The sequence below is a fragment of the Carya illinoinensis genome, chromosome 5, assembly GCF_018687715.1.
Source record: "Carya illinoinensis cultivar Pawnee chromosome 5, C.illinoinensisPawnee_v1, whole genome shotgun sequence".
Taxonomy (NCBI): Eukaryota; Viridiplantae; Streptophyta; class Magnoliopsida; order Fagales; family Juglandaceae; genus Carya; species Carya illinoinensis.
This window is the reverse complement of record NC_056756.1, coordinates 4,440,957-4,468,780: the sequence shown is the minus strand read 5'-3', so window position 1 is coordinate 4,468,780 and position 27,824 is coordinate 4,440,957. Positions and strand designations below refer to the sequence as shown.

General features: G+C 35.5%; 2 protein-coding genes across 10 annotated transcripts; one reads left to right on the top strand and one right to left on the bottom strand.

The window, feature by feature from the left end:
• Nucleotides 1-238: 238 nt before the first annotated feature.
• LOC122309309 (mRNA turnover protein 4 homolog) lies at nucleotides 239-4,228 on the bottom strand. The gene is made up of 8 exons (XM_043122760.1): nucleotides 4,066-4,228; nucleotides 3,777-3,942; nucleotides 3,047-3,137; nucleotides 2,888-2,946; nucleotides 1,955-2,015; nucleotides 1,534-1,624; nucleotides 1,385-1,461; nucleotides 239-700 (listed from the first exon to the last, which is right to left on the bottom strand). Exons 1-8 carry the CDS (start codon nucleotides 4,091-4,093, stop codon nucleotides 581-583), a joined length of 693 nt encoding a protein of 230 aa, XP_042978694.1. The 5' UTR covers nucleotides 4,094-4,228; the 3' UTR covers nucleotides 239-580.
• Nucleotides 4,229-7,926: 3,698 nt separating this feature from the next.
• Nucleotides 7,927-27,664, top strand: LOC122309304 (separase). 9 transcript variants are annotated; one of them, XM_043122737.1, is made up of 27 exons: nucleotides 7,927-8,695; nucleotides 8,914-9,091; nucleotides 9,169-9,276; nucleotides 11,472-11,606; nucleotides 11,699-12,189; nucleotides 12,988-13,096; nucleotides 13,248-13,373; nucleotides 13,857-14,150; nucleotides 14,228-14,344; nucleotides 14,450-14,671; nucleotides 14,782-14,892; nucleotides 15,001-15,147; nucleotides 15,264-15,626; nucleotides 15,702-15,791; nucleotides 16,825-17,088; nucleotides 17,187-17,310; nucleotides 17,430-18,245; nucleotides 19,908-20,151; nucleotides 20,941-21,043; nucleotides 23,047-23,244; nucleotides 23,596-23,651; nucleotides 23,726-23,955; nucleotides 24,049-24,298; nucleotides 25,010-25,412; nucleotides 25,823-26,074; nucleotides 26,319-26,406; nucleotides 26,530-27,664. In XM_043122737.1, the coding sequence occupies exons 1-27, from the start codon at nucleotides 8,058-8,060 to the stop codon at nucleotides 27,045-27,047; spliced, it is 6,675 nt and encodes a 2,224-aa protein (XP_042978671.1). In that variant the 5' UTR covers nucleotides 7,927-8,057; the 3' UTR covers nucleotides 27,048-27,664. The 9 variants fall into 9 exon arrangements, with proteins under 9 accessions (XP_042978671.1, XP_042978670.1, XP_042978669.1 ...); XM_043122736.1 differs by having other exon boundaries at nucleotides 14,770-14,892; nucleotides 24,052-24,298; XM_043122735.1 differs by having other exon boundaries at nucleotides 14,770-14,892.
• The last annotated feature ends 160 nt before the right edge of the window (nucleotides 27,665-27,824 follow it).

Below are 27,824 nucleotides of genomic sequence, written 5' to 3'. Positions count from 1 at the left end.
CCCTCATCCCCACTTCATCCAAAACAAAAACACAGAGAGAGAGGCACTCATGTCTACTCCTTAACTGCCTTTTCCCAAAATGACAGTGCTATATGCATCCGGCTTTGTTATTTCCATTTGAGGGTGCAATCTCAGCACTCTTAACAATCTTATTCTAATTCTTAATCGAATACATGGTGTTGACGTGTCCACAAAAATTATACAAATGCCGAACACGCACAAAATGAGAGGGCACGAGTGCATGAAACTGCTTCCATCAATTTATATAAAATCAAAATTAAACTAATTTGCCAGTATTTTCTAAACAGAAATTCCCGCCGATTTAGTTGAGGCTGAGACATGATAAAAATCAAAAATAAAAACTTTTTTACTTGCTGATGAAGTAGGTTACACGAATGCTTCGATGCCCAAAAAACATTGACCAGCCACTACAAAATCAGAAACTGTTTCAACTCAGATTCTCATTCATTATAACAATTTGAACTGTAAAGAGGCAAGGTAGTGCGCTGATTTAACGTATATAAATAAATCCGTTCTCCCCGTATAATCTGCAAACCCATGATGAACCTTCAGCCAGTGCTTATGCTGAATCACCACCAGAATCATCATCTGGTCTTTCAATATAAAGTTCAAATTCCTCGGGACTCCATCTGCAGATCAAGTGAAGTCGGAAGGTAGCCATCTTGATCCCCAACAACCTCTGCAAACAAGAAAGGGGTCGATCACATATCAGTTTCTCCCTTTCTTTCTTTTTTTTTATAGGTAGTTTCTTCAACCTTTTTTACTTTATAAATGAAACAAACGAAAAGGTAACCTAAACAGAGAAGAAGAAAACAAAGAAACAACTGATATTGTGCTATTCATGCAAAACACTTTCTTTTTCTTTGGTAGGAGGGGTTGGGGGGAGCAGTAGCAACGAAAAATTTGTCCAGTGTACATCATCCTAAGCACATTTTGGACAAAATATAAAAAGTTGAATACTTGGAAAAAAAAACCAATGGAGCGCTTAAATGGACATGTTTGGAGAGAATATCTCCCACTCAAAATAAGTGTACAGAACATCCATAAAACTTGAGACAAAAGCAGCACCTACATGTCACAGCCAATGTGTCCTAACCAATGCAAAAATGGTTGATTTAATGGCAGAAGAATATGGGTGGCAACCACCCAATATATCACTAGAATATCAAAGGCATTAATGAGATGATACATGCATGAGAATGTAATGACAAAGCACTACGGAAAGACATCCCTATACCATTCAAAATGAAAGAGAAAAGAAGAAACAGGGAAATTATCGAGTAAGATTTCCACAAACATCATCCCAGTCATAGAGGCTGAGCCTAGTCATCCGCTAATAAAGCAGTAAGACTATGGGACTAACCAGTGTGCGAGCTGACTCGGGTGACAAAGGCTTTCCCTCCTCACAAACAACAAAATCTGAAACAAGCTCCACAACACCTGCAAGCTATGAACAATATCAATGAAGCGACTGTATGAGTGAAAGAAACCAGAACAGAGCAACTGGCGCACCTTTGTTCAATCGAACAGGCATCCCTTGCTTGCGCAGGAATGGCTCCATCTCATGTGTAAAGTGCTCGAGAGAACCTTCCTTAAGCTCCACCTGAAACATCCAAAGTCAAATCTAACTCGAGCTGCAGGAATATGTGAGACATATTAAAATATTGATACAACGAAATTATTATATGTCTATTGCCAGCTAGCAAGTTTAACATAACCTAAAAAGTATAACTTCCAAATATAAAATTGCAGCATTAGACTTGTCAAAAACAACTGAGTGAAAAAATTTTCTTGATAATGACAGCAAACTTTAGATCTTTGGGTCTTCCTTCCTTGGGCAAAAACGTTATGCATTCATTTCAGGGGTTATCTCTAGAGGTCAACGATACAGACGTATGCCTGCTAGTGCAAATTAATGGCATACGAGGCCAACCTTTTCTGATGCCATGCTTCCTGTCCTTGCAAAGTCGTATTCCTCGTACTCATTAAATAACCTATAAAAAGGCATTGAGAGAGACATTAAAAAAATGTAGCACCCAGACAGGCTGTATACCATATTAATTGAGAAACAGAGTTGGTGGAATACAAGGTATGGAGAATGAAACTTTACTTAAGTTCGCATCTTTGCAATGGCTAATAAGTACCTAATGATGAACTGAGCCCAAACCAACCTCAAAACTAAAAAAACTAGAAACAACCCCCCCCCCCCCCCCCCCAACAACACCAACCAACCAAAACAACAAAAACACAAAAAAAAAATCCACTTTGAATATTTTTCCACAACCCCACTCCAGTAGAACCCCTAACTTCATTAGAACAACCCCCCCCCCCCCCCCCCTCTTTTTTTTACATACTTACAATCAAGCGCTACCCTCCACAAAGCCTCCTCCTGCTGATAATAACCCCACAACCACTTCCACAAGAGGGCCTTGTCAAAAGTCCTCAAATTACGAACCCCCAAACCACCACCTGAAATTCATTACAATTTTATGAATTTTTAATGTTCCATATGTATTTATGATGTTGAGACTTGCCTTTCAAAAAAGCTCAATGTCCACCGTTCATATTAATGAATAGTCGGCTCAAATTCTAACATGACTGCTACTTGTTTTCCTAACTTAGCCTACTCTATTTCATAATAAGACTCTTTTTTACTGATAAAAAAATTGATTTCCTAACTTAGACCAGTTCATCTACTGCTCTGTTCAGTTTGACAGGAGCTATGAGACAGGAAGAAAAACAAATTTTATTTTTGCACTGAGCATTCAACAACTGGAATCTCCAGTCATCTTTCCTCTCATCACCTTTCCTTGGCAACCAACTAGAGCATGAGTGTTGAAGGAAAAAGGATGCCTCTGAAGCTTACCTTTCAATCTCTTCCTTTGGCAAGTCGGTAAAACAGAGCCCACTATTTCCACGTAGAAGCTAAGGCACAAATTAACAAAAGAAAGAGCCATAAGACAAGATGTATAACTGGGCGCAGGGGAGAAGAGCACTGATAACTATTACAGATGAAAATGCTTACCTTTGAGACTTTGTGAATGCAAGGTATAATTTCATCTGCAGCAGACCTACCTAGAGAAACTTGCATGACTTTGTTTGATCCAAGGAAAAATCTGATAGAATCATAATAAAAATAATTAGTCGTGGTATATTCTTGGTTATTGTTTGTAGTATCTATATGTTAGAAACATAACAATAGTCAATTCCTGAAATTTTTATGACACGGAACCTCAACAAGGCAGAGTCTTCGAACCCACCCTTCCAAAGTAAAAACCAAATACACAAGCTCACTTGCCCAAACCGTATATAAAATATTCAAAGGAACTCTTAGTGCGGAATCTGATCCAAGATGTTTGAGTCTACAGTCCAAATAGAATCGCTCTCCATGAAAAATTCTCCAACAAAATTCCTACATAGAAATATTTCTTTCTCCTTTTTTCATCTTCAAATATATACAAGTAACAACTTAACTTTGTCTCAGCTTCATTACAAATACATCCACCAATGCAAACAGGACCTTAATAAAAAAAAAAAACCAAAAAACCAATTTAGACAACCTTTATAAAAAATAAAAAATAAATAAAAATAAAAAATAAAAAAACACACTATTTAGATTTGACCATGTAGATCCACCAATCACCTATGAAACGCTCAATTAGCTGATTTTACTTTAATCCCAGCAAACAAACAGCGCAGAAAAGAGATTAACCAAGGCAAAGAGAACAGGTAGGAAGCAAAGCAAACGGCTATACCTGCTGGTAGACTTGAGCTGTTCCCTGAACTCCTTGAACTTGAGGTTCCTCATGTTCTCGAAAGAGAACGCGTATACCGAATTGTACTTCTCGGCGGACTCCCTTATCGCATTCACTATCGCTTCTTTATGCTCCCTTCCCTTCTTCTTCGTCTTCGACAGCGTAACTGCGATTCAAGTTTTCCCCAATATGTTTTTATTAGTTAGAATATATCATGAACTTTTCTCGTGGTCCAAACAGAACACAAGCCAAGTAGAATCTAATAGACAAACAGAGGGAAAGGGCGAACCAGGCCTATTGCGCTTGGACTTCGGCATTTTGCTGCTTGTGTGGCGGCTGCTTCCTTGACTCCCCGCTTTTGCTTCAGCTTCAGCGTTCTGTAAAACCTTTTGTCTTCATTTGAAACCGCCTGAGCTCTAGCGACTCTGTTTTTGTTGGGCTGTTCCAACAATCGGGTTTATACTCGAACCAAAGGGTATCTAAAAACTGGATCGGCCCAATGGACCCGGGCTACGACTCATGACCCGGATCAAAATTTAGGCAACTAATTTATTAGGAAAAATTTTAGGTTGCGTTAGATTGTTGGTTCCATCTTAAATTAATTATTCATGACACTCTTTATTTTTTTAATTTTTAATTACAAAAATTAAATTTATATCAATTTAAAAAAATTAAATCTATTTCATTAAAATCCACAAAATATTATTATTTAAAATTTAATTTATCTCAACATTTAAACTCAAACTCTCAAACTTAAGAGTCTAATAATTAGGTTTGTGCAAAAAGAGTATTGGGCCTGGCCCGCTAGCTAAACCCGCCCAACCCACTCAATATATTTCAGGTTGAAATTGGATGCAGGTCCAACCTACTGGCTATCGGACGAAATCTGATAAACTTACTAGGCAGTTGGCTTCCACTTTCTCCAACAAAACCCTAGCCCTCTCTCTCTCTCTCTCCATTGTTGACCGCCGCTCGGGCATTCATTCTCCTAAGCATCACAAGCAATATCTCTCGTATCTACAACCCACTAGTGTGTTGTGCATATACCCATTTGTCGGGTCGGGTCGGGTTGCATGCCTGCTAATAACTGCTTTTGATTCATGATTTGATTTGTTATTGATTTTATATAGACTATTTTAATATTAATAAAAGTATAGAAAATATTTATAGTACATTTCAAATATTTGCATATTTTAACTAACACTTAAGTCTATGAACAAAGTTCTAATTATCTAATAGCCAATAGGTGCACAAGTCCCCGACAGTATCTTTTTACAAGTAGGTTTCGAGTAGTTTAATGAGACATTATCTAGTTTGATGGTTATTATAAATTATTTGTACATATAATTTTTATTTTTATTTTTAATCGTACATATAAAAGATTTGAACGTGAGACATGGAAGGAACAGATTATCAAGACCAAAGTAGTTTTTTTAACAAATACGATACATTAAAAATGCAATTCATGCATGTGACCTCAAATTGTCACTCTACTGAGTACCGATATTGTAGCTAAGATAATATACCCCTAGCTACAAAATCAAAGCTATGGTAGTATTTTGTTCATAGTTGTAGTTTCAATACAAAATACAAAAGGCTCATTTTCTCCAAATAAAAAATACAGTATTAATTTATCTCAAGAAATAAAATAACAAATGCTAACTTCTCTTAGGCATGGCAATATGTGAGATGACCTGTGATTCGTGAATCCAACATAATCATAACCAATATTTTGAATACTGTACTGGATGTCATATAGATTAAGTTAGTAGAACGAAATATTTCGATACTGGTACCGTTTCGAGACAGTCAATATATAAATAAATTATATATATAAATTATATTTCAAAATAATAATCTATACATAAATATATATACCTAAATTATAAATAGTCTTATCTGAATTGGAAATCAAAAAATGTTTTTACAGTTTGAAAAAATGAAAAAAAAAAAAGAGATAAAGATAAAGGCCAAAATACCAGCTGGTATTTCGACTGGTACGAAACAGATACAATACCTGTGCCGGACCAGTGGCCGGTATGGAATGTACCAGTCGGTGCGTTATAGTACCAACTGGTACGGTATGAAAAACAATGATCATAACACAAAATTAGCAGATTTAGATTTAATGTTAGCGAGTTCGGATCAAACCGAAGTTAACCCATTAAGATGCAATTTATAAACGGGTCAATAAGAATCAACTTACTTAACACGAAATCGTAATGCTTATAATTTATTTCAAAGTTCTTTTTTATTATCGAGTTGTAATATTTGTATTTCTTAATATGGGCATGCTTTTATTGTTGAAATTGTAATTTTAAATCTATGCTCATATTTATTATTATATAGATTGTAATATTGATTTTATTATATGTTAAAATTGAAAAATATTGATATATGTTTTAAGATATTGTGGTTATTAATAAATACATATTTTAATTTTTATGTAAAATTATGTTAATCAGGTAAAATGAGTCATGCGATTTAATTCAATCAATTTATATGAAATAAGCAGGTTTAAATTAGTTATGTTATGTTAACGTATTTTTAATTAATTATTAAAAAGGTTAAAATGGATAACACTATACAACCAGTTGTCTAAATTGATTGGGTTAAGACTTGGAAATTTGACACATTTAATTTATTGGGTTGGGTTCGGATTGATCTATATGATTAAATATCTATGACTTACACAACCCGAACATAACTTAAAGGGAAATGCTACACATCATCCTACACCACACACTTTATATATTAAAATATTATTTTTTATTATTTTTATTTTTTATTTTATTTTATTCTTATTAAACTAATTAAATTATTTTATTTATCATTCATACACTACATATTTATTATAGAAAAAATGAAAAAAAAATTAAAATAAGTGTGGTGTGTGAAGTGTAAGGATGACAAATAAATTTTTCCTAACTTAAAAGCACAATTTGCCACCCCTAACCTCTCTCTTAATTTTCTCTTAAACCAATTAAAATAAATACTTCAAATATTTTACTGTGACCATTAAACACACAGATAGAATGACCTATGAACCCAATAATTTTGTACACTAAACAGCATACTAAAGATTCAAAACTATCATGGAAAGTTGTATATTTCTTTGAATGGTTTTGGAAATTTTATGGAAAGTTATATATTTCTTTGAATGGTTTTGGAAATTTTATCAACAATTTATTTATTTTTGTATTGTAAAATTATACCTAAAAATAATTTAAAAAATATATATTTTTAAATTATTGACACGATATAATTTGATTTATTAATTAAATATTATCATGCCATTAATTCGATTGATAAGTAAATAACTTTTTGTTATACATATATATTGGTGTTTTATATTCCATTACGAGAAATTATATTTACAGTCATAGAATGTATAATCTATTTGAAAAATTGAATAAAAATAAGATTTAAATGAAAACATTTATTTTTTAATAATAAATTTCATTTATTTTTTTAAAAACTTCAGAACAATTGGAAATTTACCTGACAGTTAACTTCAAGATTCCGTATAATTAGTTGAAGTGCACGCAAACTGGTTTAGACATCCACATATATGAAAAAAATACTTATTTTTAAAAATGTTTATATGGCATGTACATAATCAACGATTATATATAATATTACTTTTAATATAATATGAGTTTTATTATGTATAAGTAAAATTATGTATTAATTTGCATACCAATACTGATTAATTCATATTTAAAATTTAAATTAATATTGTTTTCAATAAAATTTATTTTTTGACCAATCATATTAAATCGGAGCACATATTAGATTGATACACATAGTAATATACAGTTATGTTTATAATTAGATTTTTTCATATAATATAGTCAATATTTCATGTTTTTTTTTTAAATGAAACATTATTCTTTTCATCATTAAAATGAATAATTACAATTTTTAACTTATAAAATATAAATCGAATTCTAACATCTTATCGCTTTTCAATCCATAAATATTTTTGCGATCGATAAAGTTTTGTCTAAACGTCTCCAGACTAACCACATGAAAGACAGGTCTTCATATTCTTTCTAGTTTCATCACACGTGGTTAATAATGAAGACGGAGAAATATAAAAAAAACTAAATAATAATAATAATAATGAAGACGTGGATGGTCCTCTGTGTTTGAAATAAGAGCTGGGCGGGATCCCTTCGCGCCCTTAAGAAACCCCTTAGTCCTTGCATCGTTCTTCGTCTAGCCTCAATTCCGCGCTCATTCTTTCCCCACTTCCATTCGTATCTCTCATCTCTATCAATGGCTTCAGCCTCCGAGTCCTATCTTCTTTGCAAACTCGATTCATCGGAGTCCACAGGCATCTTTTCCCTGTTTTCCGACTACCTCCATCCTTTCTCGGATCTCACGAACCCCAAGAAACTATGCAAATCCATCGACAACTCCATAATCCGGCCGCTCGCAAAGAAATTCCTTCCCTTTCTCAACCACACCCTATCCCTTCTCCCCAAACGCCTCTCCGATCCCCATAATTTTAATGACCAATTTGCCCTCGAACTTTTCCATATTTACCGACTCTGCCTGGATTGCCTGGAATCCGTGTCTTCACAGCTCTCCTGCAAGCCCTATTCCGTACACGTCCAGAGGATTCGGATGGTCCATTGTATGGTGGCCTGTGGGCGATATGGCGACGCCGAGGACGAGGGGTTTAGGGTTTTGGAGAGCTTCAAGGGTATCAATTTTGGGGTGAAGAAATCGGCCAAATCCGCGGGGAAGTTCCTGCCGGATATGGAGGGAGGTGGTAGTGATAAGGAGTTTGCGTTTTTGGTTGTGGAGTTGGTTGTGACGCTGGTGAAGTGCGCGGCAATGGGGCAAATCAAAGATGACGAGGTGTACAGGAGGGTTCTTGTTTTGACGGAGGAGGTTCGGCCGTGGTTCAGGTTCGTGGCTTTGGATGGTTCGAGATATTATTATGCGTTTGTTTGCGGAGAAAATGTGGGATAATAAAAGGAAATTGAGATATTCCCTGGTTATGTGTTGTTGTTGGACCGTTATGTGCCGAGATTTGCTTTATTTGTGAAATAAAATTATGTAGTTTGGTTATCTGGACCTAGACGAATGGTTCATTGATTAGTTGATCTAAATTTGAATGTTTCAGGGTATTAGATGCCAATGCATACGAGAAGTTGCACAGGGTGCTCGTGACCTATCTGGGAAAATGCACTTTGCTTTTAGTAGGGGAGCTAGCATGCTTTGACGAGAAGCTAGTACGAACACTCTGCTATGCTGCGTTGACCGAGTATGAAAAGTCGTCTTTAAAAGATCAAATTTACAAGGTGACCCGTATCTGATTTCTAACCATATGTACTATAAGGGACCTTTATGTGTTTCTTAACTGTCAGTTAACATGCAGTTTGCCCGGCGGATATGTTCATCTCTATTCTCACTACAAGAAGATAGATCCTCACTTATCATAGAAATATTAACATGTGTGTTGGACTGCGTTGCCCACGAATGCAAGGTAATACTTATCTTATTCATGTAAGAACTCCAACGAATGAGTCATGCGATTCAACAAGGACTTCTATTGTTAGTTTCAGCTATGTCTATGTTGAGTGTAAAAATAAAATTTACCTTATTTAGGGCTAGTTTGGGTTGCGTTAAGAGTCTTTTGGAGTAAAGTGTCGTTGTGATGTTTTTTCTCAAATGTGATTTTCTGGAAAATGCAGAATGTAATTCGAATTTTAAAAGATTGTTGATGGGCGAAATAAACTTTCAAATAATTATAACTTTTAACCTTTTAAGAATATGGTCATAATCGTTAAAAAATCAAATAATAATCATTATACCTCATAAAGCACTTTTTAATTTATTTACAAACAAATGTAATATGTTTAAAAGAATTTTAAATATATGGTTACCAAACAGTGAATAACATTTTAATAGTAGAACCTATTATTGAAGTTAGTCATAAATTATAAGCCTTAAAACTATAAGTTATATTTTTCACCGCAATCCCAAATATGCACTTAATAACATATATTACCTTACAAAATTTTGATATCTATAAATCTATGCTATTGTATAATTAAAATCCCTAGGGGTTAGCTCAAATGGTGATTGTGAGGGTCTTTGGTGGTATGCTTTTCCAAGTCTGAGGTTCAAACCTTCTGATGCAAACTATTTCTAGGAGACATGTTTCATCGGTGGAAAGCTGATGATTTACTTAATTTGTGGAATGTGGACATGTTACATGGGTCCAAAATTTAACTTGGTAAAAAAATTTGTGTTTGCAAGGTCTTTGATGTTTTTCATTAAAAAAATACAATTTATGGTAAGATGTTCACATGCTTGTTATTTTTATGTTTATTGAAATGTAAATTGGCTGGCATTCAACTTTTCTAAGAGTAATAAAGTATTGACTAGGTTTTTGGTGTATGAGTTGCAAGTTAACACACCATATATTGTGGTTTATAGTTTTCAACAAGAAAGACTTTTGGGTGATGGTTTGTTTTTGTTCTTTGATGATACACTGTATGAGCTTTTTAAGTTTCTAGTACTCGTATTTGGCCCATTTGATGAAAGTACTCGTATTTAATCATCAAAATAAAAGTTTCTAGTACTCGTATTTCGAAAATTATACCTGTAATATCAAAGTGTAACACTCACGTAACACCGATGAAGCAGTAGACAGTTAAGCTAATCATTTTTATGGTTGATGCGACATACATATCAATGCTTGCCATGTCAATGGTGTTACACATGTGTTACTGTTGATGGAATATGAGTATTGACTCTCTTATTTTTCCCAAGCCAACCCAAGAATAAATACTATTTTCCTGCTTTCTCTTTATGGGGAATGCTATTATTTGTTTTTAGTTGTATCAAACACCGTAACTACTTATTGGCTCCTGGCCTTTTATGCAGTGCTTTTGAAGTTTGGAGATTGTGTTGTTTGTTCATCAGCTTTAACATTTATCAATACGAAAAGATCAAGCCATGTTTGGTTAACAAATTGAATGTTTGAGAATTTTTTTGAAAAACTTGAGATGTGTTTTTTATTAGGTTTTGTGAATGTAATATTAAAAAAATCACAAACTTGAGTTGATACACAAAAAAAAAGAGTAGAGAAATTATTAAAAATAATAATATTTAAAAAAGAGAGAATGATGGGACATATTTAAAGTTACAAAAAAAAATTTAAAATTATATAAATACCTTTTAGATTTTAGAATTAATTAAATACTATTTAGATTTAAAATTACAAAAATGCCATCTAAACCAAAGAAAATTACAAAACTGCTATTAAAATAGTCCAGAATGGAATAGGACCCAGAATGGCCTAAACAAGTCAGAATTTGGAACAAAATGGAACAAGAAGGTATGTGTACCGAGTACTACACCGGTACGGAAAAGTCTGGCTGGAATGGAACGGAATTAAAAACTTTGGTTTAAATGTAATTTTTGGGGATCTTTTGGGTTTTATTTTTGTAAAAGTTGTTTTGATTTTTATGTTTTTTACTTTTTATTGAAATCTTGGTAAATGATTAGATAAAAAGTTGAAATAATAAAATTTAAATTCGATTGAAAGATGCTTGGTTAAAAGTTGAAAATTTTTTCAAAAAATTTTGAAAATTGGAATTGACCAGACATGGCCTTGGTTTTAAAGTTTGAGTGTCAAAAAGTATTATATTGATATATTTTCTTCTTTTCCAGTTTGAAATGGAAAATCCTGGAATAGAGTATGTTGATCTTGTTTCTTATTGTGCCAATAAATGCCGGACTGCAAGTGCAAACTTATGTATTCCAATGGCAACACATCTGAACAAAATAGCAGGTGATTCCCATCAGGTATCTTGTTTTCGTGGTCTGTTTATATGCATTTCTCATTCGTGTTTTTTTTTTAATGTCCGCATTGTATTTTAATTAAGTTTTCTTGGCAGGTTAGGCCACCGTTTGATATGATAATCAGGCTTTATGCTGCTGGGTTGCACCTTATCAATTCAGATGTTAAGTCCCGAGGTGATGGTCTCACATCCGCTGATGGTGCTAAAAATGAGTCTGCAATTAGAGTTTTACACGATGATGGGAAAATACTGCAGAATTTAGCTGCTCTACTTGGTTCTTGTGATAGTTACTTTCATATTGACTGCAAAGAGAATTGTGTTAAACATACAGATTCTGCTTGTCAGATTTGTTCACAGTTGAGTTCTGATTATGAAGTCTCCATGCCTTGCAAACAGAGGAAAAGAAAAGCTTCTCTGGCTGTATACTTAAATGCATTGAAATTCTTATGCCATCCACTAGCTGAATTAGTAAATTCAGAAAGGAAACAGCTTATTAGTGAAAATGAAGATGCTTTTGTTACTACAAAACTCTATATAATCCAGGATGCATTATATCACTTTGCCGATATTTTTCTTTCTTGTCAAAGGTAACTTACCATTACCCTGTTTATTTTTTTTAATTTGTTTCTTTTCCTTGCATCCCTTAAAGCCCGCACTGTATGTTTGATCTACACAGAGGGTGTTCCTTCAATTTATTTCCACACCCCCCCCCTCCCCCCGGCGGTTACTGGCTTTCCTGTGGTTTAATTTCTTTACCGTTGTTTCAGATATAGTTGAGTGTTTTTAATATGAGGAATGATTTGTTTTTCTTGGGTGGGGTTTTACTTGGACTTTACTCCTTTTTCTTTTTTTCTTTTTGTGAACCCAATTTTAGAAATTGTTATTTATGTCCTTTCTTCGATATAGCTGTGACAAAAGGCTTTTTGTCCATAAAAGGGGTTGTAATGTTGTATTCATTTATGGAAACCATTGTGGCTGAAATAATATGGCAAAAGGTTGATAGTCTACCAAGTAGAATCTGGATCATAATCTGCTTTCCAAATGATATGGTATTGGTCCTCATTTTTCTTATGATTCAGTTGGATAGAAGTGTGGAGGGTAAATGTCACGTTTACTACTCATTTGCCAATCTAGCATTTGAGATGCACATTTTAGATTTTTTATTTATATTTCATTTCCTTGTCTTAGTCTTAAATATCAGCAAAAAGGGTCCATGAAAGAATGAATTCTAAAGTGTTGTGCCCAAGAAGAGTTATGGATGGCTGAAACTTATGTATATATATTATTTTGGGAGTTTTTTCTTCTTTAATGTTTACTGGCATGGTTTATAGATGAATCAAATTAGCAATAAGGCTTCTCTGAATTTTTTTTCTTCATGCGAGTAGTTGTTCATATGAAAGAGAGAGAGATGGATTTGATGAAAACAGAAAAGCTGTACTTACTGTTGCTGTCGCGGCTTTTACCCTCTCCATAAGAACAAAGCTCAACATGAAGGTTGGCGTTCTCATTGTTTAATATTTTGATGACCTAAGCATGAGCTTTTACTAGCTCATTTATTTTGGTTCTATTTACAGCTTTGCTTATTGTGGGACAAAATGGTATGTGCGTATCAATCAAGCTAATTTTTTTACCTTTCTTTTTTCAGGGTAACACTCACTTAGTTAAGCACATTATTACCAGTGAATGGATTCAACCTCAAGAGCTAAAACACCTATTTGCCTCTTTTCACAATATTGGTGTATTTTTGTACAGAAGTAAGCAAGTCAAAGAGGTATTTTTTTTACCTTTAGCAGAACATGTTCTTTTAGTGTTTTTATTTTTAATAGTCTCCTGTGGTTGTAACTGGTTGCTTCCATAATTTTATTTAAGATCGAACCTTTTCAGTTCAGAGTCACACACTTTAAAAAAAAAAAAAAACTTTTTTAATTGTGTTTTAGGAAATTTCATCCTAATCGTTTTGATGGATTGTTTGCTTCTATTATTTGTGGTTGTTTACGTTGGAATTGCAAAAGGGCAGTGAGGTGCTAGCGAATGAGGTGGATTTTGGTTGCTGCTATAATATCACTTTTATTACCCTGCTTTGATATTGTTAAGTTATTGCTTGTATGCAGCCGGGGTAGTGAGCTCTTGATCGGTTCTTTTTGTTCCTACCCTCTGACATTATGTTGCCTTTTTTTCTACATTATCTGACTGTACGTTATTGGCTTTAAAGCTTCTGGTTTGTTTAAGTTAAGAATTGATTCTACCTTTGCAGGCTTCAAAGGCATTGAAATTATGTTGCAGGGCGTCATGGACTTGTGTTAAACATCTGTGCCAATTTTCTGTACAGAAATCAGAGGGGTTAGTTGGTGATCTTTCTGAGGATTCTGTTATAGAATTTGTTAATGATGCATGCACAAGAGGCGCTTTTCTTTTGGATGTTCTCCATCAATGCGACCATCATAAGGCAGAAAGAGTAATTGCAGAGTGCCTTGAAGATTGGTCTGCTGCTGCAAAGGTCATTGAAAGGTTGCCAGCGCCAGTGCCTTTGGTGAGACAGTGGGTAAAGGTATGTTTTGCGAGCTTTCAAATGTTGTCATTATAACTTTTCTTGCTTCCTCAGCCATATCATGATTTGATATGCAGATAGAATGTAGACATTGTAAGGATTTGAATGAGGGGGATAGTGCTCCAATCCTGTACTTTTTGCTGTCATCTTCTACAAAAGTGTACAAGAGGGCAATTGGCATAATCTTAGAGCAGGTCAGGCCTCTGTCGAGATTTTATGACTTTCTTACGTAGAAAAAAAAATAATTATGAAGTGGGGCTCAGCTATTTTCTGTCCATCTCTTTCATGAATTTGTTTAGGAGATGCTTGCTTACGAGGAAATGAGTGCTCTGTACCCAGAATTTTGTTATAAAATGCAAATCAAAATTATAGACATCCTCTTGCGAGATGTGTATGTTACACCTGATAGTTGTTTACAAAAGTCAAGACTTTTAGGTAGAAAGGGAATGGCATTAAGGGCCCGTGGAATCGAAGGTTTGAAAGACTGTATCCAGTGTCTATCTGATTCCATATCTACAATTGTAAGTTATTTAGTTCTGTTTTTTTCTTTGTCTTCATCATTGACTAAATATTTAGTCCTTGCTCTTTCTGGATTTGTGTTTTGACTGTCATGAAATAGTTACTGAAACAGAAAGAGGCATATGGTGAAACATGTAGCCGGGGAATCCCAACTTGTCATCAATTAGCTGTGACTTATTGCTTACGAGCGCTATGTACCCAGGAAATTGAACCAAACTCAAAGGTGTTAATGCTTAAAAGGCTAGTCTCCAGAATTGAGTAATTAATTCTTTAAACGTTGTATGCTTATTTATATGTTTTACTTAATATTGCTTGGTTTTTTTTGAAGCAGCTAATCTTCCAAGATATTAATGCTGCCATAAATCTATGGTTGAGCATTTCTGTTCCAGATCATTGCTCTACAGATGACCTGTGCTCCATCGTGCCTGAAAATATAGTGCTACTGCTGTATAATGTTATTGATTTGTTATCGATGAAGGTTTGTCTCTTTATTGTATCAGGTGCTTTCGGTTCTAAAGTAGACATATTTCTATGCATTTTCTTGACATAATGTCCATTCAATTACAGCATTGCTTTCTCTGTCTATGGTCTCAGGGTTGCATGGATTTTCACCCTGACATATATAGGCTGATGTCTAGATTATTCAAACTGAACAATGTCCCCCTGGAGAATTGCTTGGCCATGCTGTGGGAGTGTAGAAGGACTACTCATGCGCTTTGTGTTTCACCTGTAAATGAGGCATTCATCGAATTATCAGAGCATTGTGGTGGACATTCTAATTCTGTTGATTTCTGGGTACACTGTCTATCGGGGTCCAGGCCATTAATAGTTGGTTTCCAACAGAGTTTTTCATGTTTTTTTTCAAATTCCCAGGGCTCTTGTAATCTTGAGAGCTCTTTTATATCCGATATTGCAGTTGATGAAGTGAAAGAGGCTGCATTTGAACTCATTTCAAGTGTAAGAATCTCTGAAGTGGCTTCTGCTGGTTTTTAATCTGCGGCCAATATAATTTATCTGTCATTCTTATTGCAGGTTCCTGTGCCCAGTCATTCTGTGTTCCTTGCTGGATATCTATACCATGATTTGAGTGAAAGACTCATCTTAAATGGGAGGTTCATTGAGGTAACTCACGTTCAGTTTGCTTTTAGAATTTATGCTACCTAGACTCAATCTTGTAAGTTGCTTTATCCTGGAATGTTGGTGTATACTAATTTTAGAAAAGTTCTAATACCATTTGGCATTTAATCTTTTCCAGTTAGAGTTCAAGATATTGAACCCTTTGGCTTTGTTCTGCTGTTTATAATTCATTAAGGTTAAAGTGAAGTTGTTAAACTCGGGATTTTAAATAGGACAAATGTAGAAGTAATAAACTTGGAGTAGCTTTAGATTTAAGATTTCACTGACCAAAGAAGATGTTGCCAGTACATACTAATGGTCATACAATCAACACACACACACACACACACACACACACACATACTAATTGGCAATAAATATTTTGCAAGATGAAAAAAGTGGAAAAACGTGGAAGCATTTAGAACCCACATTTTCAAACTTGTGCGGAAGAAACACAGCAAAGAGACGACTGTGGATTATAGGATAAACTACCAACAGAAATGGAAGAAAATAAGTGAATGGCCCTAGAAAGAAACCTTTAAAAAGTCTGCTAAACATGTAGGCCATGTAAAATGCATTTTCCAGAGGAAGATGTAAGGTATTGTTTTCTTTCTTTGGGCAATAGGAACTCATAAAGAAAAAAAAATTGTTGAAAATCTTACCTGAAAAAGATACTTTACAAGAGCAAATACCAGTATCGATGTTTTAGACTCTGGTTTGGTTTGCATAAGTGGTATCAATTTGGAGGTGCAAAGTTTAGTTTCCCCTTAAAGAAATTGATAGGTAATCTACTCACTCCTACAAGATTAAACCAGTGACCTCACCCTCCTATTCTTATTTATTGGCAGAAGAGATACAATTTGATTTCGGCGCTGTTGGCTAGAGTTATTTGAAGATCTTGAAAACCACCAAACTCTTCTCAAGTTACTTGATGTTTTACACTTTTTAGTGGGTTATTTTCTTGGCTTCTTCTAAATATGCACTTGTCTCGTTTATCTCATTATAATTTCTGTTTTCTAATGACTTTCCTTCTCTTAAGGCTCTTTCATATGCAAAAGAAGCTCATCGATTGCGTACAAAACTCTTTCAAGAGAAATTTATGTACTCTGTTGAGCAGCAGACTGAAAGGTGCAGTGACACGGGGGATATCGTTCAGAAGCTTACATATGGCCTTAAGAATCTCCATATTCACAGATCAGTTGCTACTGAAATTTTGTCCTCTCATACTGTTTCATGGGACTTGGATGGCGTTTATCTTAGTCCATGGAATGTACTCCAATGTTATCTTGAAAGCACTCTTCAGGTTTGGCTTGTTTTTTCTTCTGTTCTTGAACTCAACCTCAGTGTTCTTTGCCTTTTCTGCTAACATTTGAATCGTTGGCACGATCATATAACATGCAGGTTGGAATTATTCATGAAATAATTGGAAATGGAGCTGAAGCTGAAACTTTTTTGAATTGGGGAAAAAACATATCTTGCTTACAGATCTTGCCACCATTTATAGTTGCTTTCTCCTCTGTCTTAGGTATCAAATTATACTTCGTGCTGCATTTGTTCCTTTAAATGTAAACTGTTCACTCCCTACTTGGTTGGAAAGAAACTTAGTTGTGAGCTAACTTACTGAATATGTTTGGATTTTTACAGGAAAACTATACCGCAAGAAACGACTTTGGGATTTGGCGGAGAAGGAACTTCAAAGTGCCAAGAAAATTTTGATTGATACTAGCACAGCTTTTTCTTGCATTAAATGTAGATTGATAATGGAAGCAACAATTGATCAGCATCTTGGTGATTTATCACAAAATACTTTTGATAGTACTAAAGCAGAGATTTCTGTAGAGAGATTGTTGCATGCTGAAAATCTGTACAAATTGGCCCTGGACAAACTAAATCTTTCTGTGTGGAAAAACCATGTTACTTTTCCTGAAAAGGCGAATGCTGAAAGTACAGTACTTAAGAAAAATCATGTGAAAGATGCTGAATGTGGTGTCAGTAATAATTCTGCTCATTTTGTGGCAACTGAACAAGATAGGAGGAAAAAAAGGGATGTGCCAAAAACCAAGGTGGAAGCCAAAAAGTTCAGAAATGATGCTCCCAAGCCTTTGGTAAAGGAGAATTGTTTAATCCCTGAAAAGAATTCAAGGTTAACTCGTTCCAGATATCGATCTATGCAGAACCAAAGTATGAGCACGTCTGGTGAGTTTCAAGTCGGCATTTCAAGATATTTGAAAGGTGATAATGCATCTTCCTCCAATACATTTACTCAGCAAGAGTTACTCCGGGAAACAAAAGGTTGTAATGCTGCTTTTGGCGTTAAAATAAAATGCATTTGCAACAACATGTGGTGTTGGCAGTGCCTTGTAATGGAAGTTATAGAATCTGGGTTATTGAATAATTTTATTCATCTGAAGTGGGAGTTTGTCCGAAGACGGCTTTCATCTAGGCTTCTCAGTGACATAGGTATGTACAAACTGTTTTGCTCTGATCATTCACAGAGTAGTTCTCCCACACAAACACTTCAGTAAATTGGCCCTATTTGAACTTGTATCCTATAAAGACAATGTGTCATTTAAAATACAAATTAAGTTACTCTTTTCCTTTCAGATCTCATATTTATTGACAATATGCTTGCAGCCATTTTCAAGGCGATAATTTTATATATTTTTCGTCGATCACCCTTCCCCCAACAAAAAAGAACATCAAATTGGTGTTGTTTTGTCTCGATATCCTATTTACTATGTTGTTTTCAGATGGTGCCAGCATCTGAAAAATGTTTTCAGTTTATATATTATCTGTCAATTCCCCCTCTCCCTAACAAAAAGAACATCGAATTGGTGATGTTTTGTCTTGATATCCTATTCACCTTGTTTTTGTACATTTTAGAAGGTGCCAACATATGAAATTGTTCTCTTACTTTACATATTTACAAAATCGCTTGCTTCTTAAATATGTAAATTGACTCCTATAGAGTTGGAATGAGATAACTGTATTATTGGGTCTTGGATGCCCAAAACATGTAAAGAACATGCGAGTCTGTTTTGTCCACTTTCTCCATCCCCCTCTATCAAAATAGTAAAAATGGAAGTCCGAACACCCTATTCATTCCTCAAGGCTGCTTCCCTTTCCTTTCTTTTAGGAATTCCTCCACTTTTCAATCAGATCAGAGAAAGAAAGCCTTCAGAAGTAATCTGAAGGTAGTGGTGGTGGTGGTCTGCCCATTGATTATGAGAAGCTTGGAGGTGTAGAGAGTGGGGTATAAGATTATGAGAGCACCATTGTACAACATACACTTGATTTCATTATGAAGGGAAAGATAGTTTTGTTGCATTACAAAACCTAAATAGGGGGTAGGAGGAGTAAATACCCAGTTCCTTCTTTTGCTATATTTTTAAACTTTAGTGCTCATTTTTAAACTTGAGCACTAACTAATATAATCAGTTATTATTTTGCTTCTAATTGTTAAACTAGGTTAGGCATTACAAAACCTAAATAGGGGGTAAGAGGTGTAAATACCCAGTTCCTTCTTTTGCTATATTTTTAAACTAAGTGCTCAAGTTTCATTTCATTTTTAAACTTGAGCACTAACTAATATAAGTAGTTATTATTTTGCTTCTAATTGTTAAACTAGGTTAGGCATGGCTGAGGATATTATCAACTTTAGTGATTTTAGTTCAGGAATGGGTTTGGATTTTATAGAGGCAGCATTTTTGGTCCTTAGTTGATGGAGGCAGCACTTCAACAATGTACCCTTAATTTTTTGTGGCCATTGATAAAAACCTTTCTTTTGCCTAACTTTTTCAGCTGCTGTAACTAGAGCTTTGGGAATTGGAGTTAAGTAGGAGTTCACAGGCTGCATTTTGTAGCTGAAGTGATATCAATTAATCCATATCAATTCTTATAACTATGCTCACTTCATTGATGGAACAAAACCTTAGTGCTTGAAAACAACTGAAACCAATACCAGAAACCAACACCAAGTTATATCAACCTAAAAAACAAAACCAGAACCAGTACGGGCTCGCAAGGTGGTGTATCACATGAATATAATTCTTTTGTATTTTAGGCCTCATTCTTGCAACTATGGAGATTTTGTAATTATCACTGTTATGTTTTCGTCTTCAGGAAAATGTTTTGGCAACCGTGGTCAGATTCATGAAACACATGAATTGTTTTTCCAAAGCATAGCAGTCCTAGTCAGCAGAAACCCATCTGGTCAGATTCATACCAACTCTTCTGTTCCTCTCACTTCCTTGCTTGATATTTTTGGGAAGGAGATTGCCGGAGATGTGTTTGCTGTTGAGCGTGCAGTATTACTTTACAACATATGTTGGTATTCTTTGAAGAGTTACCCTTCCAAGGATACAAGGTATTTGTAACTGTAGGTACTTGTGTATCTTTCATTTGTTCTACTTATATATAAAAGTAGATCTTTCATGCATTTTATTCATATCTGTAATGGGAACGTGTGACTTCTCTTCCTTCCCTATTGTTTTCAAAGAATTTGTAAAAATGATAGTGGTATCAACACATAGTTATTTCAGATTCTTAATAAGATGTGCTGATGTTGACTTATTTTTTTTGGGGAACTGCACTTCTCACCCACAAACTACCACCTATTTTCATTTTACACCCTAAACTATCAAAAGTTCCAATATAACCCTTTATCTACGTATAATTTTCAATTTTTACCATCAGTTTAGATCTGACCATTAATATATTTTGTGCGTGAAAAGTTCAAGCTCCCCCTTTTTTTAAGATACCCTTTGAAGATGCTCTGTGGTAAGTGGATTTTGTTTTTTTAAGTTCTTTAATATCTCAGTCACCTCATGAAATCATGACCATATTTGTTTCATTTCATTGTCCTTCTCATTCATTTGAAATTTGTGTTAGATGAGAAGATCGTTCTCTCTTGTATTGTACTCACATGCTTGCAGGCACACTTAACAATATTATCCTAGTTGGTAGGTTTGACAGATCATTCTCTCCTCACTCAGCGATGTTTGCGACAAATTGAGAATCGATTAAATTATACCTAAGACATAAGCATGTATATAGATTTTCTGCATTTATCACAGCAGTAATGTCTACTTTATTGTCATTGACTTTTTGCAAATAACTTCCTTTCCCTCTCTCTTTTTGTTGGAATTGTGATCAGGACCGCTTGCTGTGATCTATGTAACATTCATATATCAAAACTAGTGTCTTGGTTGATGCTGGCATTTGTTCTCTGCCGTGAGGTTCCTCTACTTTTTGAGAAGGTCAACCTTTCTCTAAATTTTCTTTATCTTGATTTTTATGGTTTTTTTGTCTAATTTCTTTCGATGTTGTCCTAGATATATTTGAAAATAAGGAATGTTTGGTCTTTGCTTTGACTGCCGTACTTGATAATTTGATGATACTGAATCTTTCTTGATCTGTAGGAGTTATTTTTCTCTCCCTTCAGAAGATCCTTTGAGCTTATTTATTTTTGGTCTGTGTTAATTTCTGGTGCATAATAACTCAAATTCCCTGGATGAGCTGTCCATGTGCTTCTCTAAACTGGAGTAGTTTCTTATATAATTCAATGATTTATCTTGGTCTGGCTACCCTGAATTATTTTTAAGGATACTGATCTCAGCATTGTAGTCGGAAAAAAAATATAGTTAACTCATTGGAAAAAGGCAGGTAGAGATATCTTCATGTCTGGGAGACCATTATTCTTGGACTAGGTCTAAATTCTGATTCTTCTATTATAACATGGTTGAAAGCTGTATAAATGATGAAATATTATAAGGTCATGATTTGTGACATTTTCACCTATATTAGGAGTGATTTCAGCAGTTTACCTATATCTGTGGCTTTCAATTAGTACGGGTGATGCCTAGAAAGGTGATTGAACTGTTGGCATGTTGGAGAGGTATTCGGGGAAAGGGGCAGATTGCAGACATTTAGAAAATGGTGCCACTTTGTCTAATGTGGTGCACTTGGAACAAAAGGAATAGTTGTTGTTTTGAGGATAGGGAGCGTTCTCCTGAAGGGTTTAGGGATTTCTTTTACCACACTTTAGTATTATGGGCCTCTTCTATTGTACTGAATGGCACTTCCTTTACTGAACTTTATGCTGCTCTTCGCAGCTCTTAGACTGTAGCTGCACTCTTTGTATACCCCCTGTGTACTCGGGCCTTGCCCTTTTGATGATTTAATATTTCCCTTTACTTATCAAAAAAAAAAAAAATAATAGTACAGGGACTAGAAATTAACCTCATTATAAAAAGGTGATACTGCCTTGTGGTGAATCTGTTAACCACCTGTTTCTTCATTGAGAAATGGTGACTGCATTGTGGAATGAGTTATTTGCAAGGGTAGGCATTGCTTGGGTGATGCCTTTCCATGTGGTGGATTTCTTGGCTAGCTGGCAAGGTGCTGCGGGATGTGGAGGCAGTACAGCTGAGTGGAGGATGATTCCTTCGTGTTTGTTTTGGTGTTTATGGCTTGAGAGAAATGGGAGGCGCTTCGAAGATTGTGAACGCACAATGGGGGAATTTAGGGATTTTTTCTTTAGCACTTTAAATTTTTGGGTGAACAATCTGAACAATCTAGTGAGGGATATGAATATTTGTAATGCTTTATTTTAGCTCTGTTTTGCTTTAGCTTGTACTTAGGTGTAGTCTCTTGTATAATTCATGTGTACTTGGGTTATGCCTATTTACTTGGAAAAAAATCTCTTATTACCTATCAAAAAAATAAATAAAAAGGTGATACTGAATTATACGACTGAGAAGGTAGTTTTGGATCATCTGACTTTGAACCTATATCAATTTTAAGAATTTTTTAATAACGGTTTATTAAAATTTACAGATTAAAAAAGACCCTCACAATGGTTATCTATTTTTGTATAAAGTTCCTGTTTTGATTTAAAGACAATGGGTTTTAGAATGGATCTGATTGCATTGACATTGTTAGAGTCTAGGACTTTTTGAATCAGATTTGGGGACATAACACTTCTCTCCTTGTCAATAAATCTGATTTGGATTTCAGCTTACTGGTTCAAGTTGGATATAGTGTTAGTCCTGTTCTATGCAAAAAAAGAAAAAGATTAAAGATAAACCCTCATTGGACCTTGAACTTTCAGAGTTCAGCCCAGGTTGATTCCACTTCCACTTTTACCTTGGCTTCCACGTGTTGCAGTTAGGACTTTTGAAAGCTCTTTGTTCTCTTGCTCGAGTTGACTTCCTTTCATGTAATCAAGTTGATTAACTATTACCATTTACTGATACAACAGGTTTCTCAACTACTGGCTACTGTGTATGTACTTTCTGCCTCAACTAAGCTTTTTCCATTGCTATCTCCCTGCAAAGTACTCACTGACTATCAATGGGCTTCATATTTTCATCAAGCTTCACTTGGCACTCATCTTAATTACCAGTTATTTTCAAATATGACTGGGAGATCCAAAGTCCAACACATTGTGGATGCTGAGGTATGCCTGCAAGTGCATCTGTTGCCTATCCTTTTGGTGCACTTTTTGGCCCAACCACTTAATCTTGTGATAGAACATGTCATCTATGTCAAGTTTTGTGAACTTCTCTTTTATTTGAGATTATACACTAATCATTTCAACTATTTCCAAGCATTTTCATAAAGCAACGGTTGCTTACACCTTTGGATACTTCCTTAGATATGCATGCAAAGCATATGAATCTTGGTCCTATGTGAAAATAAAAATAAAAGAAGAGGGAAAATTTGGTGTTATGTTTTTAAAAAAATTTCGTGGTTCTCCAGTGCATAAGTAGCATATGCTGTTTCGTAGGTTAATAAATTATATTTTCAGGGTCCATATGTTCCGGGCTTGACCTGCAGAGGAGAAGAAACAAGCAACTTGCTGAGGTTGTACCTGCTGCTTTTATAACTGAAGCATCAAATCACTCTCTAACTAAATCAGTCTCTTTGTCCTGTTGCAGGCTTGCACCTGACTCTACTCAGAAACTTGAAGAATTTGTAACAAAATTCTTTGCGGGCCTTCCAGGCATGACAGTGGTTTGCATAAGTTTGCTTGGAGGTGCTTATGCTAGATTACTAAAAAATTTGCTGCTTTATCCTACATGCGTTGGTGCATGGATGCTAGTGTCACGCTTTAACTCTACGAGTCAACCTGTTGTTTTACTTCTGCCCGTGGATCCTGTCAGAGAAGGTATTTATCTTCACAGAGGCATGCAAATTCATGGAAATCTTACATAGCACTAGTACTTATTTATAACATCCTAAAAAACCTGGGAAATTGTAGCAGAATATTCAGATGATGATGCTAACTCTGGCTGTCGTAAACTTTGTAAGAGATTGGATGTGGGTAATAAACATTGGCACTGTCCATGGGGTTCTACTGTGGTTGATGATGTAGCTCCTGCGTTTAAGCTAATATTGGAGGAGAATTACCTGTCATCTTCAATGTTTCCCATAGAAGATACAAAAAGTAATAGGACAATGTGGTGGATGTGGAGAAAGGAGCTTGATCGCCGTCTTGGTAAATTGCTGAGGTAGGTTACCACTTTTCCCTTTTGTAATAGAATATTTTTTTTTTATAAGTAAATAAATTATATTATCAAAAGAATAGGCAATTGCCGGGTACAAAGTATAGTTTCCATCGCTATGTATGGGCGATGGACATCAGAAAATCATGTAGCTCTAGGCCATTAAAATCAACCGCTATGGTCCAAATACAAAGAGTTCTAAAAAAGAAAACTTTCAACTCCTCCATCGATCTCTCTTTGTCTTCAAAGGTCCTTGTATTGTGTTCCACACCTCTTTTATCTGTTGGTTGCCTCTTATATTTGTCCAGCTAGCCACTACTCCTGCCGCCTTCTTAGGCATAACCCAAGCCAAGTCGATTCTGCCCAGCACCTCATTCCATAACCCTCTTGCTATCTCGCAGTGTATTACGAGACGGTCCACTGATTTGTAATAGAACATTTCCTTTTATATTTGTAACTTTCTATGTTACCTTGACTTATCAAAAAAAAGTTTCTATGTTACCATGTGCGGACTTGCAGCATGGGCTCGTTAGTATGATTTGGAATAGGCAGACGTACCAACTTTGTTGTGTCTTTCTTCAATTGGATAGATGTTAGTTTAGGATGTAAATACTGCCAACCTATGCTCTTCTCTTAATTAACGGCTCTTGATAGAATTTCACTATATTGCATGAGAAATGATATAATGTTTGGTACTTCCATGATTCCATTGACCAGGAACTTAGAAGATTCATGGTTGGGTCCCTTTAGATATGTGCTTCTAGGACAATGGTCTAATCGCAAGCACCTGGACTTGGTACATAAGAAACTGGTGCATGATCTAAAATCCAAGTGTAAGCTGGAAGTCAATGAAAGCCTTCTTAATGTTATTCTTGGAGGCTCCAAGGATGCCTTTGAAGAAGCAGGAGTTTTGCAGCTTTGCTTAAGGAGAGGTTACTCTGTTGATAAAGTAGGATATCGTGATGAAGCAAACCGTGGGACATCTTTCGATGTGGCCAATGGAATCGAGAAACAGGATGAGTTGGCCTTCCAATTAGTGCAGGAAGCAGTGAAAAAGCTTGAAGGGGAAGAGACTATTAATCGAGAAGCAATAATTTTAGTGTTGGACTGTGAGGTGCAGGTGGGTCTTTGATTTTACATTTTTTTTTTCGGTCTTCAAAACTTTACAGAGCCAGCAATTAATCTTGAAGTTGTGTTTCACTTATTCAAATGATTTGGAATTGACTTTATTTAATTGAGAAATTCTAGGGACGAACTTTTTTTTTACTACTTCCTTTACAAAATTGGTGGGCAGTCACATGTGACACTGCCACATCAGTTTCTTCAGCCATAGTTTTTGACATGTACTTATGAGCAAAATTCATTGTATTTTGGAGATGCCTTTTCTTTGCTTAGCTAGGCAAATTAAGGATTGAACACACTTGTGTATCACGCCTGGTCTGCTGTGATTATTGTATCTTTTTGGGGAAGGGGGGGATGATATGTCCTATTTTTATGCCCTTTTTTAAACAAGACCATTGACCTTGACAGATGCTTCCATGGGAGAATTTACCAATATTAAGAAACCAGGAGGTTTATCGCATGCCTTCTGTTGGCAGCATCTCTGCAGCACTTGATAGAAGCCACCACCATCAAGAGCAGGTTGGGAAGATTGTTGCTAGCTTTCCTCTGATAGATCCCTTGGACGCATTTTACCTGTTGAATCCCAGTGGTGATCTCAGCAGCACACAAGTTGAATTTGAGAAGTGGTTTAGAGACCAGAACATGGAGGTAACTTTCCTGATTACTTCTTTGGTCCTTAAAGGAGCCGTTGGCTGTCCATAACAGGGATTTCCAGTTGAAGTGCCCCTCAGACATATGTAGATTTATACTCCTGCACACGCATGCCATCTTTGGACTGCACAATTGCATTAGTTTTTTAAACTTTTTATATAATTCCTAATCGAGCTATGTACGAAATTTAAGAGATTGCTAATTGCTTGCTTGTTTCTTAGATTAACTCGTGTAAATGCAAATAACTCTACAGGGGAAGGCTGGATCTGCACCAACGGCTGAAGAATTGATTGCAGCCTTAAAAAGTCACGATCTTTTCATTTATTTTGGCCATGGAAGTGGTATGCTAATGTTATTTCATATATTCTTTTTATCCATGCATTCCTTCTGGAACTATTGATTTGGTTCGCAAACTCTCGCTTCAATCATGTTAAATTTTACTTCTGTATGGGTGGGTGGTACAGGAGCACAGTACATTCCCAGGCATGAGATTCAAAAACTTGAAAACTGTGCTGCTACTCTCTTGATGGGCTGCAGTAGTGGCTCCTTGATGCTAAATGGCTGTTACGTTCCGCAAGGCACTCCCCTATCTTATCTGCTAGCTGGTTCTCCTGTCATTGTTGCCAATCTATGGGAAGTGACAGACAAGGATATTGACCGATTTGGGAAAGCCATGCTTGATGCTTGGTTGAGAGAAAGATCCAGTTGTTCCTTGGGTTGTGTCCAATGTGATTTATTGTGTGCAGAACTTGAAGCAATGACCATTAGGGGCTGTAAAGGTAATGCAAAGAGAAAAACCCAAAGGAAAAAATCACCTGAAGCTTGTGAAACAAGTTTGTCTAAGGACTTCTGTAACCATAGACGAAAGATTGGATCATTCATGGCTCAGGCTCGTGAGGCTTGCACACTCCCGTTCTTGATTGGGGCATCACCTGTATGTTATGGTATCCCGACGGGTATAAGGAAGGCGAAGGATTTCTAGCATTTATATAAGTAGTATGTACCCCAAAATCAGCTCAATTATTTGTGTAGCCTGGTTTGGAATACCATCATCACACATCTATTGTTGGTGTGGCAATCCCTCCTAGCCTCCACCTAGGATGTGGGCTCTCCGTTGAAAGCATAATTTATTCGGATTCTCCCACATGTTTGATCTTTTTTCAGCCACTTCTCCAGGGATATTTGCCATTAATGCGACCAGGAAAGGTAGGACTTCTGCAATGACTATGCCGCGCAAAACCAAACCAAGGACGTTGGCAATTAAGACAAACTCGCAAAGTCATTTTTATACACGAACGTTACATTTTAAATCTACAGTGGCTGGAAGATTGGATATCTAGCCCATAATAAACGGCTTCTTACTTAGGTTGTCCCAGGTTGCCCTTCAATTCTTGACATTTTGCTTTCTCTGTAGCTATTACATACTGTTGGGCCCCAGAGAAAGCCACTTGACTAAGTTATGTTCTAATATTTTACAGCATTCAATCCCGTGTAATGCAGCTTTTACTTCCTTTCAACCTTGGAGGAATAGAATCGTTGATTTGATATGTTGGATGATTTGTAAACGAGTTTAAATTTTTGAGACTTGCTCATTTCAGAGCATTGCTACTCATAAGTCCTATACACTATATATTTCACATTTTTTTTTTAAAAAATTTTTTAAATTTTTTTTTAGATTTATTTTTTTTAAACTAATTTAATTTTTCTATTTATTATTCATATATCAAACATTTGATAATATAAAAAAATAAAAAAAAAA

Coding starts and splice junctions, on each gene's coding strand:
- LOC122309309 (XM_043122760.1), bottom strand. CDS start 4,093: ATGCCGAAGTCCAAGCGCAATAGGCCTG. Junction 2,947..3,046: donor GCATTCACAAAGTCTCAAAG/GTAAGCATTTTC, acceptor TTTGTGCCTTAG/CTTCTACGTGGAAATAGTGG. Junction 1,462..1,533: donor GCCTGTTCGATTGAACAAAG/GTGCGCCAGTTG, acceptor CATAGCTTGCAG/GTGTTGTGGAGCTTGTTTCA.
- LOC122309304 (XM_043122735.1), top strand. CDS start 8,058: ATGGCTTCAGCCTCCGAGTCCTATCTTCTTTGCAAACTCGATTCATCG. Junction 23,652..23,725: donor GAAACAAGCAACTTGCTGAG/GTTGTACCTGCT, acceptor GTCCTGTTGCAG/GCTTGCACCTGACTCTACTC. Junction 25,413..25,822: donor TGTTGGACTGTGAGGTGCAG/GTGGGTCTTTGA, acceptor TGACCTTGACAG/ATGCTTCCATGGGAGAATTT.